We start from the raw sequence: 24,565 nt of genomic DNA, 5'->3' as shown, positions 1-24,565 counted from the left end.
TCACCATTTGATAGTGTCTTTAAAAATCTGCCTTTGCCATAAATTCAGCTAAAAAAACATGATAAAGTAAAATTGCTTGTTATCTAAAATTTTGAAAAGTTCGAAAATTTTCATACTTATATATTAAAGTGTTCAGTAACTGAAAACAATGGACGTAATCACTGAGCCATTTCTTGCCCTTTAAGTGAGTTAAATCAGAATGTGAAAAAAATACAACAGTGAAAAAGATAATTCAAAATTATTCTCTTTGAATTAACCATCATCTACAAGAGACTATATATTTGTGTTTTAACACCATTTAGAAAGAATATATTTTGTTAACTATTCAAGATTTAGTTTTGCATGACAGTCTTGAAAGAAGGTACTAAGCTGGGTGCAATGTGCAATGATGCAGATCTTCCTTTGGCAAGGGAGATAATTTCATGGATTTCTTTCACAACAGGAAGACCACAAGTGAAAATGTCAATGTTGAGGAATTTCCATGGACAATGCTTGGACAATCCAAGGGTCATTCCGAGAACCTTCTCGGAACTCTTCTTTGGTCAACATTCCATCCTGGTTCTGTGGAAGGAAATCACGGTATATATGCTAAACCCTGAATGTATTATGTCATTCATAATCTGTTAACTATTCTAATATACTACCCATCAAAAGTATTTATATATGTATGGCTACATCAAAGATGAATTTCCCCACTATCTTGGGGGAATCAGCTGCAAACCTTATGCAGATGAACTGCACGAGGATCATGCATTAAATTGCTGAAAAACGTGCAAATATCATGCATGTGAACAGCTGAGTTTTGGTGTAAAGTTTTGTTAAGAAATCGCCAATGTTCACTGAGTTTCATCATGTATTGAATTCATGACAATAATCATTTCAACGTTACAATTTGTTTTACAATACATCAGTTCATGTGTAAACAGTACCTTTAAACAGCATGGAATATTTTGCAAATTCTAATTTAGAACAGTTGACTAAAGTAAGTGGCTACATTTACACTAGTGAGTCTAAACTTTTGATGGGTAGTATATGTTCAGAACCAAGGAATTTGTTTCTCAGAATTTGATCAAGTTACTGATGATATAATCTTTAAAAATGTTGAATATGGACATACGGTATAAAAGGCACATTCTGAATAGCACAACACTGTCTGGTTAACCAATTAAATGCTAAGGTATCACTTGTATTTGTATCCACCATGCTTTTCAACAACAAAAAAATCAAATAATTTTCTTAGACCATTGAACCAAAAGAGAAAAGTGATGATTGCAAACAGCCTAAAGCTGAAGTTTTGACATGGAAAAAAATAAAAAAATAATATCAACAAAAAATTGTAATATTAATGAAGCAAAATGGCAGCTATATATTCAGGGATAAAAACCCTTTTTCTAAGCATGTCTTAGGGCACCAGACAAATATTTTAGATGTGCCTTTCAGAAATAAAGTGTGCCCACATGTTTTTAGTTTTTAGCAATGATGATGATCATTTGAAATTTATTGTTAGTAAACAACAAATGTAACCTGTTTTCTGTTATCACTGATATGTCTTCTGTTTAAGATGGCTTTCTTAAGCTTCATTTGTTCTGCTTTCCCAACACCTTTAATAGCTACGAATTTTGTGACAGGTTCACTTGTTCAACATATCTAACATACACAATTTCCTCTTCAATAACTGAACTATCAGTACTCCCATCACTCTAAATGGAAAAACAACCAGATTTCTTTACATCATCCATCATAATTCCAGTAATTTCCTGGGTGATATAAATCAATAAATGTTTTTGCTTATTTGTCATTTGCGTGCGCAAGTGTTTTGTTTTGGGGATTAAATTACAAAAGTTGAGTTATGTCTCTAAAAAGGGCACCGAGAACATTTTTATCCGTGCCATTTCAATATTTACCATTCCATGGCAAGCTAATATATGTGGTATTTCAAACCCTGATATTACTGATATATTGATATACAATATTTAAAAAAATTAATTCAGATAATGTCTTTAGCCTATTGAACCAAATGAGAAACATAATGATCTAAAATATCTAAAGTGTAAGTTTTGACATTCAAAAACCAATAATATAAACCATAACTTGTAATATTAATGAAACAAAATGGCAGCCGTATATTATTGATGTCTACAAAATGTCAACTCTCCAGATTATAAACTGTCAAGAATCTACTTACCAGATCCATCTGGTCAAATATTTTGTTGACTCTTTTCTCCGGTGTGTCTTCATCTTTCGGGAGATCAAGCAGATTACCCACCATGCAGTAGATGGCATCCACGATATCCACCATCTCGGCCTTGGTTATGTAGCCGTCATTGTCAAGGTCATACAAGTTGAAAGCCCCTGGGAAGAGTGAATAGTTATATCGTTAACCCTAACATTCATAACTCAATATTGAATAATAATAATAATAATAATGAGGATACTTATGTCGCGCAATACTCCACACCACAAAGGGGCATGCTCAAAGCACACACACACAGCACAACATTATTACCCTGGATAACTGTTGGGTGCTAGAAGGTTATAGTGACATGGTCTGTTTCTCTTTTTTTTTATCAGTTAAGGAATTTATCTGGACCTGCTAAGTGGCTGATATGTAGCATTAAGTAGAAAGCAAACTTCAAAATTCCCAAATTAGCTATTGATCTGCAGAGGTCACCAACAACATTTTTCTTAGAAGTATAGTACAAAGTAATAACACATTTATCAATGTGTAATTGTATTTCAATCAAGCTTGCGGCCATCATGTTGACTTTTTCTATCAGAGTGACCGATGTCCATTGGTGACGGGAAAAACAATGGTGTCTGAAAGCTTATTTTATTCATACCGCCTAAACAGATAGGGTCGGCACCAGAATTCAAGGGTTGGTCGGGTAATCAGAACCAGACCATTATTGTTTTAGGCCTTATATGATCTATTAAACAGTAATAAACACACCTGAAGATAAGAAAATAAAGGACTTCTGTAGTCTGTTTGCAGTGAAAACGTACCGATGAATATCACTTTAAACAAAAAGTAAACCAAATTAAGTGAAATTAAGATTGCGAATCCTCATAAGTTTACCTTGCCAAATGAACATTTAAATCTCATATTTTTATTCAACTTAGGGTAAAAGTTGTTTAACAAATTCATCATAGATTCAAATCGCTATTATTGGTTTGTATTACAAGGGGGTAAGGGCAGTAGATGGAACAGTGAAACAAATGCACGTGCGGTACGTGATGAGCGTTAACTTAGACCAACCCTACTTGTTCTCGGTGTTTCATTTAAAGTACATACCCCCTTGTAATACAAACCAATAATAGCGATTTGAAACTATGATAGTTTGTTAAACAACTTTTATCCTAAGTGAATAACATTCTGAGATTTAAATGTTCAATTGGCAAGGTAAAATTATGAGGATTCGCAATCTTAATTTCACTTTATTTGATTTACTTTTTTGTTTAGAGTGAATTTCATCGGTACGTTTTCACTGCAAACAGACTATAATAAGGACTAAGTTTTCTCCAGTTTGTCAGCAAAGTCCTTATATTCTGTATGTTACATATTCATGTAACAGCAAACGTTACAGTACTTACTAGAAAGTTAAAATCTCATAATTGATGATTGGTTCATTACAACCAATCAATCATCGAAAATAATTGGTTTGCATCATTTATCAAATTTTCCTGTTAAGTTTGTTAATGCACAAAAGTTATGTTGTTGTTTTTAGCAAATTGCACAAAATGCATTTGCAAATTACACATCTTTAAAGGATTACAAGTATGTTAGGAACATAAATTTCCTGAAGTCTTTACGATAAATTCAATCATGACTTGGAACGAGCTTGTAGTGCTTATGAAATGTAAATTCAATGACACAGGCAAAAGCAACCTTGTGGAAAATATTGTTAATGCAAACAAGTGTTTCAAAATTGTTTGTGTTGGATTATGAGAAAACACGATTGATTGCTTGGTCGTTTAGTCACTGCGACCAATCTTCGTTTATTTCAATTAATTGGACGTCTTGCTATATTTAGCTTTAGTTTTTTCATTTGTATCGCCCGCAGGTGATATTTGTTGAGTTTGTTGGGAGGTGCCAAGTGGACGAGCATCGTCTCCCATTTTCGCACGAGGCATCGGTCAGCTCGCTGACTCAAACTGAAAACTGACAATCACAGTCACAAAAGTAAGGGTAAACACCCTAAAAAAACGTATAAATAGCCCCTCGGGACTATTATCAAAACCAAACACTTCCAAATAAAATCAGAAGTTAGGGAAAAAACACATGTAATTTAGCCGTCTACGTAACTCACTGCTACCTCGCATAAGGCGCCATTTGCACTGATCTCGCGCATGCGCACTTGCAATCTCATGGGATCCCGCTAGCACGGGATTGGTTGGTAGAATTGGACCACCACTAGTACTTACAATCTAATTTTTCATCCAGGTTCCCCCTTGATGTCACTGATAATGCACAAATAAATTCCTTAAATGTTATATAGCCATCCTGAAAAGAAAGAAGCATGTTTATTGTAATAGTCAAAGACTTCAATTATCTAAACACACAAACACTAACTGGGAGAAGCAGTGTGGTAGCCTCGTATTTAAAGCACACATTTCATAGACATCGACATAGACAATACTTTATTACCATAAAAGGAATTCGTTTTGGATCACAGAGCTTGAGAAAATACAAATGAATAGCAACATAAAATATGAAATTACTAAACACATAAATATGTGCTTAAATATAATTAAATGAATAAGATGATAACTGGACAATCAACATTTGTTTAAAATTGCAATACTTTGAGGCATAAAAGACATTCGAGCTTGTTTAGTCTTGGTGATTGGTACTGTGTAGCGGCCCGAAGGTAACAGTTTATACTCTAGATTTAAAAAATGAGTTGTGTCACTAATGATGTTTTCAGTCGTGAAAGTGCTTGCAGCTCATAGAGAATGAAAGATTATCCAAAATGACACTGGCTATTTTACTAGCCGTATTTACAATTTTGTTAAGTTTTGATTTGTTTTTGACTAAAAGAGACTTGAACCAGCACTGAGAAGAAAAGTGAGTATACTCTGAATACAAGTGGTATAAAACAACATCATAACAGATTGGGCATTAAAAGATTGCACTTCGTCACATGGATTGCACTCCTTTGATTTCCCACATAAGGGGGCTGTGGGGTAGCCTAGTGGGTAAAGCATTCCGCTCGTCACGCCTAAGGCCGGGTTCGATTCCCCACATGGGTAAAATGTGTGAAGCCCATTTCTGGTGTACCCCGCCGTGATATTGCTGGAATATTGCTAAAAGCGGCATAAAATCAAACTCACTCACTCACTCCCACATAAGGACAATATGTGAAGCCCATTTCATCCTCTGCCATGATATAGTTGGAATATTGCTAAAAGCAACAAAAATCTTACAGACTCTCTCACCCATAGACAATAGGGAGTAAAAATTAATTTATTCTATTTTGTGTTCACATGAAGAAAATAATTTGGCACAAAAAAACCAACAAATATTTAAAGAATTAACTTTTAAGGGCTGGTACAAATCAAGGACTTCATAATATATCTGTTTTTCTGTCCAACAGGAGCAAAGTTTCATAACAGGATGACGCTATTTATTTTGATGACCTTTTGTGGCCAAGAGGTTTTCTTAGAAGTAATTTTCTTCACATACCCACCTTGTTTGAGTCAAAGACATTGAAAACAAACTGAGCAAACTTGGTTGGATTTCCATGTGGAAAGAACTGCTTGTAGATACTCTGGAACTCCTGCAAAACAAGGGAATAGTTAGTCTAATGTATGAAACGGATACGTTCAAATACACATCAAGGGAGACAACTCCAGCAGCCCTCTTTAACACAAGTATGTCCAGTTATGGCATGACACGGTAAGTCACCATCCCATTTTGTTTGTTGTTTATCTGAAGTATGTGAAGGGTATGTTACCTGTAAATGATCACATCTAGACCAGTGATTGATATAATGAGCAACTATCAACATGGTACTGTGATGCACCTCAACAGTCAGAGAGACTGACAACCATTAAGTTGGTTTATATACTGAGGCCAGACCAAATTTTATTCGTTTTGCGGATCCGCCAGTCATATTTTTTAAGAATAAGAACAAAAAAATGAACTTTCCCAGCTCAAAAAATGAAATCTTAATGTTTTTATTGGCCAAAAATGTAAACTTACAAGAATTTTTTTTAAGATTGTTTTTTGCCCCATATATACTTTATAAATTGCCAAAAGTAAAATACTTTCGTATTTACAAGGAATATTACTATGACTGTTGATTTACACACACACACACAAAAAAAAATTCCCTTCCTGCCTTAAGGTTTTCGGAGGACAAAAATCCATAAGACAAGAAATAAAATTGATCTGGCTTGAGCATATATTGTTGAGGCATTCAGTCTCAGAGTGAGTGAGTGGTTTTATGCCGCTTTCAGCAATATTCCAGCAAAATCACAGCAGGGGCAACATGAAATGGGCATCACACATAGCACCCATATGGGGACTCGAACCCGGTCTTCAGGCTGATGAGCAGACACTTTGACCACTTTACCCCAAATTGGGTTTTACGTCGTGCTTGAGGAATATTTAACGGCTCATATGAATATTTCGTGCTCATATGACGCCGTACATGCGTGTGTATGTGTAGGTGCGGCTGCTTGTACTAGCCCAGACTGGTTTTATAGTACTAGCCCAATGAGATACCATGCCGCAGTGAAGCATGAATACCCCACTCAGACACATTATACTGACTCCGAGCCGACCAGTCCTTGTTGTACCCATTAATGCCGAGCGCCAGGCAGGGACCAACAAGTACCATATTTTAACGTCTTGGTATGACGCGATCAGGGATCGAACCCGCGATCTTCGGCTCTCCGGGCGGACGCTCTAACCACTACACCACGGAAAAGGCGCAAGACATCTTCTAGTTAAGAACTACAACAAGAGTGATCAGTGGATGACATACTTCCCTGATCTGGTGTAGATAGGAAAGAGGTAGATTCATACCTACTTTTTGTTTAGGGGCCGTACATAATTTATGGCTAGGTGTGTGTGTGCTTGCGTGCATGTGTGTGGTGTCATCATTGTACATGCTTCTCCATAAAAATCATCACCCTCCTCTTCTCTCCCCCCTATAAATTATGTATGGTCCCTTACTGCATCGGATATCTTTAGTTCAATAAACACGGTAGTTTGGAACTTTTCCCAATTCATCAAAAGGCCCCTGTTAACTAGTCTGTCATACAGACCCTTAAACAATACACCCAATAGAGCCCATGCAAGTCTAGAGTGTCTGACAAGTCTAGATTACCACAGTTTCAGTTTCTGAAAATGAAGACAGTCTCTGGACTTCTTTTTATTGCAAGAGTAGTGGTTAAAGCATTTGCTGGGCACGTTAAAGACCTGGGTTCGATTCCCCACATGGGTACAATGTGTGAAGCCCATTTGAGTGTCCCCTCAATGACGTACAATGACAAAATTCTTTATTGACCAAGTAGTTGGAGAGATACAATTTCCAATATGCCTGTATGAAACTAAAGTTCTAAATATTAAAGTCTGTCTGATTTTTATTAATAAGATATTATTAGTAGCATATTCTAGTCTATGACATTAAAGGTCACATGCAACGTTAAACACAACTTTGCAGATTCTGATACCTTTCGGTATGGACTTACCAAAACAAATCATCAAAAATGCAAATTCAACTTATAAAGTTGAAAAATAACGCGATGAAAAAATCCGCGCGAAACCGGAGTTGGGCTTGGGGAAAAGTGGTTTCAACAGCTGGGCTGCGCTGCGCTGGGCTGTGCTCATAGCACATGCACAGTGAAATAGGTTCGCGCAGTTTGGAAGCGGGTTGTCCAGATTATAAGGTCGTGAGCAAGAGTAGTCTAATCAAAACAAATAGTAAATAATCTACTAATTACATAAAAGAACCTTGTTAGGATCCAGATCTACTCAGCTATGTGTCAACCAGTGAGGCGTTCGACATTTCAAGACGGAAAACCTTCGCTGGCGGTGAATACTCGGTGAAGGCTTTGGTGTGAGCTATTTTTCTAATGTTTTGTTGATATTTCACAGGCGCGAGCTTTTTATATGTTATGACAGTAGATTACCGATTTAACTGTTTATATAATTTCATTTGTCTATTTCACACCACGTTCTTCTTACCGAGTCACTTTCTCAGTTTGATACTTAAAAGCAAGGTCATTATTTAGCGTTGACAGAATTTCTAACTGTGATATAGATATGTCGTCACAGTCAAAACTCAATGTCTTGTTTTATTGACACCTATGTGTCTGCCTGCCTGTCTGCTAATGACAATATTCAATACACAACTTCGATCACTGACCACATGCAATTTGAACTCAATAAACCTATCAGGCTATACACCATAAACAAAACGCATTGATTTATGGCCCGAGTTCGGTCTCTGTCACATTATGTAATTACACAGACAGGGAGGTGTGATACTTGTACACATGACATGTTATGATGTCTGTTGATTGCAAAATGTTAAACACAAGAAATGAGCATGTATTTACAAAACCCAACATCTCTATATATACACACACAATGACCCGTGAGGGCATCTGCAAATGAACCAGCCGTTACACTTGAGTGCACACCCACCCGCTCTGACTGGGTTCGGTATCCCGGCTGCTTCGTTTCTAGGGAAGTAAACCCAAGTACAAAATATTGCACTTTTGATTTGCGATTGTACGCTTATAATTTTGTTTATATGTTTTTTCATAATCAGCAATGTATATTATATGTCATGAATAAGTGATAATGGCGTTTTAATTATGTTTGATTTTTTGGTTGCATGTGACCTTTAATATTGGTCTTCAGCCGCCCATGCTTGTTGTAAGCAAAGACTAATGAGACCGGGTAGTCAGACTCCCTGACTTGGTTGACGCATGTTCCTGTAACTGTATCCCATAGATCAATGCTTCTGATGTCAATAACTGGATGGTTTATCCCACACTTAATTATTTACATATCGCTGTTTACAGCTAGAACAATACTGAGTGTCACGTTTAACAAGACACGTAGATATACTATTCACACTTTGCTAAGGATCAAATCATGGATTCAACAGAAAACTATGATGTGGGCTCAAATTTGGTTTAAATATCTAAGCCTATTGTAAGCATGGATCCTAGGTTTCAGTATGTCACTGCATCTTGTGGATCCCATACCTGCTATTGACAGGTGTTGTGTACTTGTCAATGCCCTGTTCCAATTGATTTGCAAAATGGTTGATTGGTGCCATGAAAACCATTTTTATTGTTACTCATGCACCATGTGCATAAGGTTAGATTAAAGTGAATGTTTGCGAAGAGGGGTTACCGTATTATTATTTATCCAGTTTTAAATGGATACAATTTCAAAAATTATAAATCTATGTTTAAGGAGAGTTGTGAATTTTTGTGATCCTTTGCAAAGTGTGAGTAGTATATTAAGCACCAGTATGATTTCATGTCAATAGTTTTCTGTCTTATCAGCTCAGCTCATAACAGTCAAAACCAAAATAGCCTGTAACTGATGCTTAGTTACAGAACATATTCATAGGGCGTGAGATTGATTTGGTATGAGATATAAGCAATGCTGATTGGACAGTATTTCACTGACAATTTTGTTTGTGTTTGTCGTTTAGCATGCACTCAGCAATATTCCAGCAGTCACTAAATAATCAAGTCTGAACCAGACAATCCAGTGATTAACATCATGAACATCAATCTATGCAATTGGGATATGATGGTGAGTGTCAACCAAGTCAGCGAGTCTCACACGCCTGATCCTGTTAGTCACTTATGGGTTGTTGAAAACCAATTCTAACCCAGATCTTCGTTGATCCGTTAATCGCCTCTTAAGACAAGCATAAGGGTTGTCGAAGACCAATTCTAACCGGATCTAAGGGACCGTTCATAATTTATGGCAAGGGGGATGATGATGATTTTTTATGCAGAAGCATGTACAATGTGAATGACCCCCCTAAAATTTACATACAAAGTAAGTGCCCCCACATATGTACAAAATCAATTACCCCTCCCCATTCCCATAACTTTTAAGCATATTATTTTCATATTTTTATGTACAAAAATTGCTGACGACCCTAGAACATGTGTACAAAATTGATGACCCCCTACCTCCCAGAACAAAATGGGTTACCCCTTAAAATCATCATCAACACACACCCACTTTTAACCCCCAGCTACAAATTATGATCATACGCCACACTCAGCAAATATTCCAGCTATATGGCGGCAGTCTGTAAATATTCGAGTCCAGACAATCCAGTGATCAACAACATGAGCATCGATCTGCGCAATAGGGAACCGATGACATGTGTCAACCAAGTCAGCGAGTCCTGACCACCCGATCCAGTTAATCGTTAGTCGCTAACTGAAGTGGGTCTTGGCGTGTCTTATTGTGTGTGTGTGTGTGTGTGTGTGTATGATCCCTTACTGCATCGGAAATCTTTAGTTCAATAAACTACGGTAGTTCGGAAATTTTCCCAATTCATCAAAAGGCCCCTTTTAACTAGTCTGTCATACAGACCCTTAAACAATACACCCAATAGAGCCCATGCAAGTCTAGACTGTCAGACAAGTCTAGATTACCACAGCTTCAGTTTCTGAAAATGAAAACAGTCTCTTGACTTCTTTTTATTGCAAGAGTAGTCAGCATTTATGATGTCTGTTGATTGCAAAATGTTTTACACAAAAAATGAGCATGTATTTACAAAACCCAACATCGCTATATATACACACACAATGAGCCGTGAGAGCATCTGCAAATGAACCAGCCGTTACACTTGAGTGCACACCCACCCGCTCTGACTGGGTTCGATATCCCGGCTGCTTCGTTTCTAGGGAAGTAAACCCAAGTACAAAATATTGCACTTTTGATTTGCGATTGTACGCTTATAATTTTGTTTATATGTTTTTTTCATAATCAGCAATGTATATTATATGTCATGAATAAGTGATAATTGCGTTTTAATTATGTTTGATATTTTGGTTGCAGACAGACAGATTATTTATCAAAGTCTCACCCCTGTTATACATATATACAAACTAATTAAACATATATTTACATAAGGGCCACCATTTAATAAAATTGGTACTGTATTATGAGTAACAATAATTAAAAGTTATATAATCGGATTTTCTCCTTTTTAAAATAGCGTGGCAGGTTTTGGCAGCTATAAAACAGCTATTGGACAGGATAAAAGCAAAGACTAATGAGACCGGGTAGTCAGACTCCCTGACTTGGTTGACGCATGTTCCTGTAACTGTATCCCATAGATCAATGCTTCTGATGTCAATAACTGGATGGTTTATCCCACACTTAATTATTTACATATCGCTGTTTACAGCTAGAACAATACTGAGTGTCACGTTTAACAAGACACGTAGATATACTATTCACACTTTGCTAAGGATCAAATCATGGATTCAACAGAAAACTATGATGTGGGCTCAAATTTGGTTTAAATATCTAAGCCTATTGTAAGCATGGATCCTAGGTTTCAGTATGTCACTGCATCTTGTGGATCCCATACCTGCTATTGACAGGTGTTGTGTACTTGTCAATGCCCTGTTCCAATTGATTTGCAAAATGGTTGATTGGTGCCATGAAAACCATTTTTATTGTTACTCATGCACCATGTGCATAAGGTTAGATTAAAGTGAATGTTTGCCGAAAGAGGGGTTACCGTATTATTATTTATCCAGTTTTAAATGGATACAATTTCAAAAAATTATAAATCTATGTTTAAGGAGAGTTGTGAATTTTTGTGATCCTTTGCAAAGTGTGAGTAGTATATTAAGCACCAGTATGATTTCATGTCAATAGTTTTCTGTCTTATCAGCTCAGCTCATAACAGTCAAAACCAAAATAGCCTGTAACTGATGCTTAGTTACAGAACATATTCATAGGGCGTTAGATTGATTTGGTATGAGTTATAAGCAATGCTGATTGGACAGTATTTCACTGACAATTTTGTTTGTTTGTCGTTTAACGCAGCACTCAGCAATATTCCAGCAGTCACTAAATAATCAAGTCTGAACCAGACAATCCAGTGATTAACATCATGAGCATCAATCTATGCAATTGGGATATGATGGCGAGTGTCAACCAAGTCAGCGAGTCTCACCGCCTGATCCCGTTAGTCACTTATGGGTTGTTGAAAACCAATTCTAACCCAGATCTTCGTGATCCCGTTAATCGCCTCTTAAGACAAGCATAAGGGTTGTCGAAGACCAATTCTAACCCGGATCTAAGGGACCGTTCATAATTTATGGCAAGGGGGATGATGTTGATTTTTATGCAGAAGCATGTACAATGTGAATGGACCCCCCCCCCCTAAAATTTACATGCAAAGTAAGTGCCCCCACATATCATGTACAAAATCAATTACCCTCCCCATTCCCATAATTTTTAAGCATAATTTTTTCATATTTTTATGTACAAAATTGCTGACCCCCTAGAACATGTGTACAAAATTGATGACCACCCTACCTCCCCAGAACAAAATGGGTTACCCCCCTTAAAAATCATCATCAACACACACCCCACCCCACACCCCAGCTACAAATTATGATCATACGCTGCACTTGCCAATATTCCAGCTATATGGCGGCAGTCTGTAAATATTCGAGTCCAGACAATCCAGTGATCAACAACATGAGCATCGATCTGCGCAATTGGGAACCGATGACATGTGTCAACCAAGTCAGCTAGCCTGACGACCCGATCCAGTTAATCGTTAGTCGCTAACTGAAGGCCAATATTCTAACCCGGACCTTCACGGGTCATTGCAACAATGACAAGTGAGCACATTACTGTCCAATCAAATATATCACAATGTTGACTTTTGTGCCGCCTGGCTTCAATATACAAACCATGTTGCCATTCTCGCTTTGATAAATAACACCCAAATTCAAATAAAAACACTCCATTTATAAAAGTAAAATCATGGATAATTGATTCTAGTGATCGGAAATACATATTGCAACATTCTTTTCAAAAATTCAAATTTGATGAAGCGATTTTACATCCTGAAAACACATCATGTGATTAAATTTTTTTGTCAGACCCATCAGAATAAACTGAACATCATTCAACAGGGGCATTAAATATACACAGAACGTTTTAACAATAGGTCTTTTTCCCCCGCATACAATTGTTTATTGAAACTGAATCCAGCTGGCCATGTTGTCTCTCTTTTGATAAAAACTACAGGGAAATAGTCTGTGAAGCCCTTGTGAACAAGCACTTGCACAAAATGTTTGGGACTTTTTTGTTTGTTTAAAGAGGAGCCGAGTGAGGCAGACTTGTGGAGCTGCCTGAGACATGTTTTTGTAATTATCTCCCTCAAGGTCACAGTGACCTCGTTCTTCAGCCCAAATAACAGGGTTTTCATAAACTCTTTTTCTTAACTCCAACCACGAAGATTTGTCACAGACCCACATCACCAAATCCTCACAAAATCATCGAGATCATTTGAAAGTATATTATATCACATCATTTGAAAGGTAAACTCTTTCTTATTATGTGATAAAATCTAGGGCTGGCTGGCAGACAATACAGTGATCAACAGCATGAGCATCGATCTACGCAATTGGGATACGATGACATGTGTCAACCAAGTCAGCGAGCCTGACCACCTGATCCCATTAGTCGCCTTTTACGAGTATGTAAGGGTTGCTGAAGATCAATTCTAACCCCGATCCTCACGGGTCTGTGATTGATGAGACGTTCCCAGCAGCAACACTGTAATATGTAAAACAGACACTTTCTTTTTATCGTAATATGTTTTAGCATGCTGCACATCAACTGATGTCAGTGATGAGCTGTTTATAGAAGCATGTCATGTTCTAAGCAGAAAAATTGAAATAATATGTAGGGGTGGGCGATAATACCGGTTAACCGGTATATTGCAATTCGAACTTCACAACACGATATATTGCGGTACATTTTTAGCGAACCAGTTCACCCAATAAGATCGGCAATTTCTGTGACCTTGATTGGTAATTCTCGTGAACTAGTAAAAATACTAATAACATTTATATCTCCTTTATATTATTATACAATAATGTTTTTGAGAATGTTTATTGGTCATATAATTGCATTTGCTTGGTTTTCAAACCATATAAATATTTAAAAATAGATTGGTACCAGCACTTGCTGTAGGGATAAACCAACCAATATGGCAGACGCTGCTGCAGATACTTTTTCTCGAGTTCAAAACTTTAGCGCGAAGTCATCAATTTGACCTCTTGTACAATCACATCTGAGTCCTGACTAGGGCTGCAACGAATACACTATGTGGCGAATATGATACGTATCATGAATACTGGATAACGAATACGAATAATTATTCACAAATACAATATTGTAGTTAAGTGATTGATGCACAATATGGAACGCCCATGTTGACAGTTTTTATTTGTCACACCAATAACCAGTCATCTCATGACACTCAAATTTGGCATGTAATAGTTATAGTCGACAGTACCATGTGCGGCCTTCGCAAACTGACATGACTTGCGCTACTGCAAAGCTAGTACATATTCCATCCTTGCAAATCTCACTTTCCGAAAGTACACAAGGGTTCAAGTAAAACATGCTCCCTGAAAAGAATCGTAAATATTCGTTAATATTCGGTTCTGGTGACCACGAATAACGAATTGAATTCATGAAGGGCTACGGTTCGATTCACCGAATATGCAAGTGAATCGTTACAGCCTTAGTCCTGGTAGTGGTCAGTGGCAGTGTTTAAAAAAGAGAGTAACGGAAATTTCATTACCTTAGCCCATGTGTTATACTTTTACAATAAATTGCAATACATATTGCAATACGCCAACACATATCACAATATATCGCAATACGAACATTTTGGCAATACCCAACCCTAATAATATGTAAACAGAAAAACTATCAAAATGTCCTTCAGTATACAATGTTGACACTGACGAACAGTCAATTGTCTGAATTGACCGATTCCATTGGAACAAAATGCAAAATAGTTGTGAAAAATATATAAATGGATTACTGAAAATTATTGATGATGCCACTTGTTTGCAAAACATGTTTAACTTGTGTATGGTTTTATATTGAACCATTTTGTACATTTTCTAAGCCTCTGCAGCCCTACATCCATTGCTAAGCTAATGTGCATTGCTCATTTAGCCTTGACTTGCAAGTGGAACTCGGAACCGGGAGCTGTCCATAAAAATATATAATGCTCGCTTGGCATTTGGTTTATGTTCTTTAAGCCGCTGTGACCATAAAGAACTAGCTAAGCCATTGCAGTAATGTCCTGTTCATGACAGACAAGAAATTTATGAATACATGACATTTAGAAACGAAGTGGCCAAACGTAGCATGTTAATTTGGGATTAAACTGTCTCAGTAGAGTGCAGATACTAGTACTTTTGGATACACAATGCCATTTAGAAAGAGTCAAATGTAGTTTATGTGATATTTGGGATTACACTTTCTCAGTAAAGTACAGATTCTAGTACTTTGAGGTTGAGTCCTATCTGGGATTCGAACAGTCACTCTGAGAGTCAGGCACTTAATCGCCAGCACACAAAGTCAGCCATCTAACCCACTCAGCCGCCAACCTTTCCACAAAATGGAAGTGAGAGGACTGACAGTCTAGATCATGTACTTTGTGTACCCCTGTGATGAGTGGAAACTGGCAAACAAATTGTTACATCTTCCCTGACAGTTGGACATTGCACATAACTAGAGCTGCAACAATACACTGCCATTACAATATGATGGGTATTGCAGTATAGATCTCTCAGTTCAGGATATTTTGATTCAATACACAAAGTGCAAACGAAATGAGGGAAAAACACTATTTTGGCAAACAAGCAAATGAAAAAATTTCAATACCTGACAAGAGGTGAGGTGATATGGGGTTTAACGTCGTGCTTGAGAATATTTCGCTCATATGACGACGTGCATGAGTGTGTATGTGTATGTGTGGCTGCTTGTACTAGCCCAGACTTAAGCTGGTTTTATAGTGCTAGCCCACTGAGATACCATGCCGCAGTGAAGCATGAATACCCCACTCAGACACATTAATGCCGAGCGTCAGGCAGGTACCAACAAGTACCATATTTTAACGTCTTTTGGTATGACGCGGTCGGGGATCGAACCCGCGACCTTCCGCTCTCCGGGCGGACGCTCTAACCACTACACCACGGAGGTGGTCACCTGACAAGAAGTAACATCAATATGATATAAGATAGCAATTCAGTAAGCATAAAGAATTGACCAAATGGAAGCTTGTTGTATTATCAAGCAATACATAATGCTAATACCGGACTAAACCAAAATAAACAACAGAATTGACAATTGAACCAACAGCAAATGTCACATTGCTCTTAGTGAGTGAGTGAGTGAGAAAGTTTCATTTATGCCGCTTTTCACAATATTCCAGCAAAACCACGACAGGGACACCAGAAATGGGCTTCAGCTTTTGTACCCATGTGGGGAATCGAACCTGGGTCTTCGGCATGCAGAGCCACAGATAACTTTTTGAGTCATTGAGTTATGTACTCGCTTGTGTTCATCTCAATTGGGTATCCTAATTTTCCTTTGAGTAACTAAATACATTGTACCCACCTCACTCAAACTCAATTGGGTATTTTGCCATTTTCTATTAATTGTAAAAATATGATAAGGCCAGACCAATTTTATTTCTTGCTTTACAGATCCAATGCAAACTTTTTTAAGATTGTTTTTTTGCTCCATACACACTTCATAAATTGTCAAAAGTAAAATACTTAGCGTATTTAGAAGGAATATTACGTTCACTGGTGATTTTATTTTTAATTTTTTCCCTCCTGCCTTTAGGTTTTCTGAGAACAAAAATCCGTAAAACAAGAAATAAAATTGGTCTGGCCTAAAGTATAAAAGTTTGTTTATATGTTAGTTATATATATGGTGATCTGTAATATGAGAAACGATAAGAAAGACTGCAAGTTGCCAAGTTCATGTGCAGAAACAGAACCTCTCAATATTACCTTAGTTAATTGATCTATTATTGTATGTACGCATGTACGATCAAAGTTATTGAGTATTTACAAAATTTCAAGTGTATGTGTACGCAATAGACTTAATAGGAATTGAGTTTTCACATAAATATTTGTGTAATTTATGCAGTCTGTACCTCTGGGCATGGCGAGGAAATACTGTAACCCCTACGCTACCCCCGTGCACAGAGGACCATGGTATACCATTGCAGTTCTACACATATCAATCCACAATCACTGGTTTGACTGACCCCGATTTGATTAAGTACAAGCAGCTTTCATACAGCAGAAATAGTGTGGAGGGTGATGTTTTCATCACTAACAAATCATTGACCAGACATCACAAAGCCAACCCCCAAAAATATCATGAATGAAATCACACTGATTGGACTGACAATCACTAACACAGTGACCCTTGTTGATGATTTCTACCAATAATCATTCTCTTGGCTCGCAACATTCTAACGACCACGGTCAACTATTGATCAGCTTAACCATGCCATGATGCCATTATAAATTCTAAATGTCAGTCTATTTTGGAGGCAATATGCTATGTGATATTGAACGTCTAAACCTTTATGAGGGCACCTATGATAGAAGAAGCCTCCAAATATTGCTTATTGTAAGCGACCAGAATCTGGATCTGCGATCAGGCTCTGTGATTTGGTTAATTGTGTGTCATTAAACTCAAAGGTCTGATTTTGCTAATAATATCGACCATTGGCCAGACTTGAAAATCTAAGGGCGCCAATATGGTCTGTGCATGGAGCTCAGGTCATAACATTGGGCTCGGAAAGTCCTAAGTGGATGGGTGACTGTGTTTGGCAGCTTGACTCCGGAGAGTTTCTAGGACTTCAGTCCTGCCCCACAACGAAGCACATGAGATACATGTGGTCTCACCTTAGGCAAGTGAGTTTGTTCAAAATTGCCTCTACTCACCCAGCAGTAAAATGGGTACCCGGTGAGATAAGTCATGTGACTATTAACCTTCTAGCGTCTAAAAGTCAGCATGGCTTATCCAGGGTAATAATAATCAGATTGTGCGCTTTGAGCATCTTTTGTGCAGGATATGAAGCCTGGAAAGCTGCGCTATAAATATTCTTAATTAATTATAATAATTAATTATATTGCTGCCTGTGCTTAACTTAGTAAATGTTCAACAATTGGTTATAGAACCATAGCCAAAAATATTCTTCACTGAAAACAATAGCTATATTATGTTTGTCTGTTAGTGTTACAACCACAGTGATCTGGAAATAACAGTTCGGACCATGATAGCTATAAGACAATGCTGAATAAAGCCATACAATGTCACAAGATAAAGTGAGTGAGTGATTTAGTTTTATGTTGCTTTCAGCAATATTACGGCAGGGGACACTGGAAATGGGCTTCACACATTGTACCCTCGTCTGTCGTACAGACCCTGAAGCAAATATATCCAAGAAAGCCCCTGCAAGTCTAGAAAATGTGGCAAGTCTAGATTTCCTCAGCTTCAGGAAAATGAAGAAAGTCTCAGGACTCCTTTTCATTATACAGAGTACTCTGTTACTATGAACTTTTTTTCAGTAAAATATGTTCATTTCAGAGACTAGTTGTTAGTCTAATATGTACCCATGTGGGGAATCAAACACGGGTCTTGGGTGTGATGAGTGAACGTTTAAACCACTAGGCTACCCCCACCACCCCCACAAAATAAAGGCAACATAGGCATAGATGAAGGTAACCATAGCAATATTTCTAAATTTCTACTCGTAAATTTATCCCAAAAAATCATGTCATCTAACGACATACTATTACTGCAATAAATATGGTCTCAATTAGCCCCAAATGATCGTCTCTATTGCATAACAGCATGCAATATTCAAAAATTATATTTCTATACAGATGTCCCATTATTTCCATGTAAATCAGTGCGTGCTGGTGAAGTGATCCCTTTGAAAACATCCCCGTTATTCTCAGCTGCTAATAAATGTTATGAATGTAAGGCTGATACATCTGGTCCGCTTCCGAAACTCAATACTTTCCTGCACATCCAGACTGTTATCCAATTAACAGCTTTGCTTGGCGTACACAAATAAAATGTTGCTGTAATATTTGTGAAAATAATATGGCCGCCATCTGTGACACTGCCGACAGAAATTAGCCAACCATATGGTTGAGTTCATTACCGGAGGAGAGACCATGACAGCTGACAGTTCATTCTACATTACCAAATAATGTCTCGCTGATCTCTACACAAATATGCAACTTAAAAAATTAAAAAAATATTAATGCTTATGCTTTACATGCTGGGTGCTACCTGAGAAGGCAAGTGAGCATCAAGTTGGAAGGGAGGAGTGAAGGAAGAAGAGAAGAAAAAATGAAGGTAATGTGGAAGAGGTAACAAGATGTGAGGTAAGGTACGAAACATGGGTGAGGAGGGGGGTGAGGGCAGGTGAGGGGAGGAAGGTGGGATGGAAAGAGATGTGTTGTAAGGAAAGGAAGGAAAGGTTATGGAAAGAAGAGATTAAGGAAAGGGAGCAAAGCAGATAAAGGAGGGAGGGAAGGAAATGGAAGTGGGAAAGGATGGAATGTAGGAAGGAGGAATGAAGGGTGGACAGGGAAATGTAGGAAGGATGGAAGGAATAAGAGTCAGTGAGTATAGTGTTATGCGGCACTCGGCAATATTCCAGCTATATGGCGGCGGTCTGTAAATAATCGAGTCTGGACCAGACAATCCAGTGATCAACAGCATAAGCATCTATCTGCGCAATTGGGAACCGATGACATGTCAACCAGTTCAGCGAGCCTGACCACCCGATCCCGTTAGTCGCCTCTTACGACATGCATGGGTTACTGAAGATCAATATTCTAACCTGGACCTTCACGGGTTGGAAGGAATAGGAAAGGAAAGGGGGAGAGCAGGGAAGAGAAGAGAGAGGTGAAGGATGGCAGGTGGAAAGGAAGGATGGAAGGATGAATAAAGGATGGACAGGAAAGGTAGAACAAATGAAAGGAAGGAAGGAGACAGGGAGGAATAGCAAAACACGGAAGAAGGAAGGAAGAAGGAAATGAAAGGACGGAAGGATGGAAGATGAAACAAGGGAGAGAGGACTCACTGACTGAGTTGGGTTTTACGCCGCTTTTAGCAATATTCCAGCAACATCACGGCGGGGAACACCAGAAATGGGCTTCACACATTGTACCCTTGTGGGGATTCATATCCGGATCCTTGGCGTGACGAGGGAGAGAGGAAGATGAAGGGGTTAAAGGATGATGAGTGATGAGTGATAAAGTGGCAGAAGCAACCTTTGAAGAAACAAAGAAAGGACTAAAGAGAGATGAAGGAAGGAAGGATGGATGAAGAAAAGATCTTGATGAAAGTGGGAGTAGTGAATTCATAGTGATGGATGAAGAAAGCAAAGAACAAAGAATGTATCCAGGGATGAAGGAACTGAGGGACTCCCAATAAATCCATCTGAACGTTTTCTTTACTGAGAATCTTGGTAAAATTGATAAAACTTTAAAGACCAATCTTAATGTTGTTCCGTATTCTAATACATACATACATACTTACTAACATTTGTATAGCGCCGATATCCAGCTCAGCTGCTCGAAGGCGCTTTGTTAATGAAAAACATAGTACCAATGCCATTATTTTCATGTATACTACTCAAAAGAAATAAAACAACAGCCTACTCTTTCATATTGACTACAGGGGCGGTGGGGTAGCTGTGTTGTTAAAGTGTCTGCTCGTCACGCTGAAGACCTGGGTTTGATTCTCGGACCACATGGGCAGTGTTTGCCATGATGCAGAAAACCTGCGTATTTGACGCACGAACTATCTCAAATACGCAGTGAATTTAGAAGCTTGCGTTCTTGGTGACGCAATGCTACTGGGCCCTTAATTCAGATAATCTAAACTTCTAAAACTAAATGTTTGCCAGTTAACTGTTCAGTGCTGATTAATACCTTGGTTTTTTTTCCTTATCAAACAATCACAGTTGATGTCTTGATGAAAGTTCCAAAATGAAGTGACTCCCAAAAACATGTCCATGACTCCCTCTCAAGACACCAGGAAGTCATGATGACTCCTAAATTTTTAAGCCTAGGGCAAACACTGCATGGGTACATTGTGTAAAGCTAATTTCTGGTGTCCCCTGCATTATATTGCTGGGATATTGCTAAAAGTGGCATAAAACCATACTCACTCACGCTGAAGGGGTCGTTGTCGGCACAGGTACTACAGATATGTACCCCAGGTACGTTTCTGTATACAGACATGTACCCTCAACAAAGTCCAACTACAGAAACGTACCCGGTACCCTAAACGACGGACAAGTCCATATTCCGCAACTCAATACCGAAACCTTATGTAGTTATTCCCGCTAAGCTGACTGTGAGTGGTGTACGTTGTGCACCGTGAAATATTCGTTACTGTGTATGCTCTTATATAACGCAATCAAATGCATCTAATACAACAGTATAACAGTTTCGATCAAGAAAATGGCACAATGCAGAATGGAACCATCCAAGGGTACATTTTTGTATTCTGATTTTGTTTAGGGTACATGTCTGTATACAGAAATGTACCTGGGGTACATATCTGTAGTACCTGTGCCGACAACGACCCCTTCAGCCTCACTCACTCATATCAATAATACAATTAATCTGTCATGACAACAAATAAAACGAAAAAAGCATGAAAAAATCAGGTGTTCTTTAACTTGAATATTCTTGACAGTTACAAACTTAATATTTCAACATAGCCCCTCCACCTTCATTCCACAAGACAAAGCCAGCCATTCCAGTACATCGATATGATCAGTCTGTTCTCATGGGCTTAAGGTCCCAGCTATTGACAATGACGACCTCTGACAACGTCGGAGATACCATCACAGGTTATTAGTCATGCACAGTTCGTGTCCATCAGGAAATCACCCCGAGTCAATAAGCAATCATCGACTCACGTGCCCCCTGTAGGTGCGTGGATTTAGGGGGATTTGCTAGTACAACCCGTACTGCTTGCCTGACAACATACCCCACTGTAACTGACTTCACAGAAACTCTAGGGGTAGATTAACACGTAGTCTCTGAAATGAACATATTTTACAGAAAAAAAAAGTTCTTAAATTACAATAGAACATAGAGAGCTGAGAGACTCTCTTCATTTTCAGAAATAGTCTGTCTCACAGTCCATGAACCACAATATTTTCCCTACTGCCACGCTCTCTATGCAGTGCTCAAGCCCTAAATAAAGCAAGTCTAGATTTCCTCAGGTTCTGAATCTCTGGTCTCCCTGGGGCTCCTTTTCAATTTAAATGGGCTTGTTTGTTACTATCAAAATTATATATATTCAGAGACTAAGCATTAGTCCCTGATGAACTTAAGCTGTCTCCAACCCTTGAAAACTTTAAGTGCCATCTCAAAACCTTTCTTTACAAAAAGTTCTATGGATTTCAATAATGCCTTATTGATTGTTAGCTCTATGAGCATACCTGGTGTGGAGTTTGGCGCTATATAAATGGACACATTATTATTAGTCTATTTCAGAAACTGTGGTAACCTAGACTTGTCACATAATCTAGGGTTACAATATTTGTTTCAGGGTCTGTATGACAGACTTCTCCAGGGGTAGGATAACCTGATCCTTATAATGCTGTTCTTCATATTTCTCACCTCTCTCACAAGAAGCCGTAACTAGACAGAGACACCATGATCTTATCAATCCTTAGCTATTGTATGTCAAAGAGGTTTCAAAGGATAATTGGGGGTCAAAATGGCTGCTGAACATGCCATCAATAAAGATGCGCTTCATTTCTTCCTCATCTGTCCCATATTTAACGACATAAGATCAAATGCATACTTCTTTAGTAGAGGATTTAATTTGTCATCAAGCTTATTCGGTCATTCGGGCTCATCAGAACAGGTAAACCTGGAACTACTAAAATCGGTACATAACTACATATCTTCCCGGAGATTCTCGCAATTTATCTAACTTAGTTTTATTGTACATGCCGTGCCTTGCTGTTATACTGAGATCACAACAGCTTCTAGTTTATTTGCCTTCAACGAAAGTTTGCAAATTGTAACACATTATATCGTCAATAATGTTCCTTGAAGATTCACATTATGTTTTGCACCCAGCTCATGTGTACGTCACTATCATCATTGTTATTTATTCTATCATTGTTAGGGTGGTGGTGGTGGTGATATAAGCATGTTTTATTGCTTGTTTGCCCATCCCATCATGAGTAAATGAATAAATATGTTTAAACCATCAATAAAATGATAAAAATTTAACATTTAACGGTTGATCCAACTTTTACTATGAATGTTTACATTTCCTTCAGTTTGGTTAATGATTTGCAATCCTTAAAAATCAATTACAGGAATTCCGAAAAAGAACTACGTAATGAGATAAAACACATATGCATGACTGTCCAAATTAGGCAGACATGAAGACAGACACAATCCGCAAAATACAAAATAAATATTTTGTACTTTGGTTTACTTCCCAAGAAACGAAGCAGCTGGGATACCGAACCCAGTCAGAGCGGGTGGGTGTGCACTCAAGTGTAACGGCTGGTTCATTTGCCGATGCCCTCAAGGTTCATTGTGTGTGTATATATAGAGATGTTGGGTTTTGTAAATACATGCTCAACAGACATCATAGCATGTCATGTGTTCAAGTATCACACCTCCCTGTCTGTGTAATTACATAATGTGACAGAGACCGAACTCGGGCCATAAATCAATGCGTTTTGTTTATGGTGTATAGCCTGATAGGTCTTAAGTTCAATTTGCAGGTGGTCAGTGATCGAAGTTGTGTATTGAATATTGTCATTAGCAGACAGGCAGGCAGACACATAGGTGTCAATAAAACAGACATTGAGTTTTGTCTGTGACAACGACATATCTATATCACAGTAAGAAATTCTGTCAACGCTAAATAATGACAATTCTTTTAAGTATCAAACTGAGAAAGTGACTCGGTAAGAAGTACGTGTGGTAAAATAGACAAAAGAAATTATATAAACAGTTAAATCGGTAATCTACTGTCATAACATATAAAAAGCTCGCGCCTGTGAAATATCAACAAAACATTAGAAAAATAGCTCACATCAAAGCCTTCACAGATTATTGCACCGAGCGTCGGGAAATGGTATTTTTCAACCCCTGTACATGATTTTCCATAAACAGTTGACGCACATCTCAAGATATATAATGAGTAACTGAGACATATTTTGTTCAAATATAATATTACCATTCCCAAGTAGACTCCCATGTTGGGATTTGAACCATGTACCCGATCCAAAGTCAGACACCAGGGCTTCAGATAATTTTTCGACATCAAGACTACGTACTCGTTATTTTTTCAATACAGGAGTACTGGAAAAACCTTAAGAGTACATTTAGAGTGGTGAATAGAATTTAATGGAGTATAAGTAATCTTGTGTTTCGTTTCATATATGCACCACAACACTGCTAGTCTTGTGTA

The 24,565-nt window shown here is 38.0% G+C and overlaps 1 protein-coding gene across 1 annotated transcript in view; it reads right to left on the bottom strand.

Moving 5' to 3' along the window:
• Nucleotides 1–247: 247 nt before the first annotated feature.
• LOC124269762 (neuronal calcium sensor 1-like) overlaps nucleotides 248–24,565 on the bottom strand; it is a 75,581-nt gene continuing 51,263 nt past the window's right edge. Inside the window, exons 4-7 of the mRNA XM_046704801.1 lie at nucleotides 5,688–5,777; nucleotides 4,423–4,501; nucleotides 2,186–2,352; nucleotides 248–561 (exon numbers count right to left, since the gene is read on the bottom strand). Of these exons, the coding sequence (XP_046560757.1) occupies nucleotides 463–561; nucleotides 2,186–2,352; nucleotides 4,423–4,501; nucleotides 5,688–5,777 (435 nt within the window). The 3' untranslated portion in view covers nucleotides 248–462. The remainder of the gene's footprint in view (nucleotides 562–2,185; nucleotides 2,353–4,422; nucleotides 4,502–5,687; nucleotides 5,778–24,565) is intronic.

Source organism: Haliotis rubra, unplaced genomic scaffold (genome assembly GCF_003918875.1).
Source record: "Haliotis rubra isolate DU_JTF1 unplaced genomic scaffold, ASM391887v1 Scf147, whole genome shotgun sequence".
In the NCBI taxonomy this organism is placed as follows: Eukaryota; Metazoa; Mollusca; class Gastropoda; order Lepetellida; family Haliotidae; genus Haliotis; species Haliotis rubra.
This window is presented reverse-complemented; position numbering and strand designations above follow the sequence as displayed.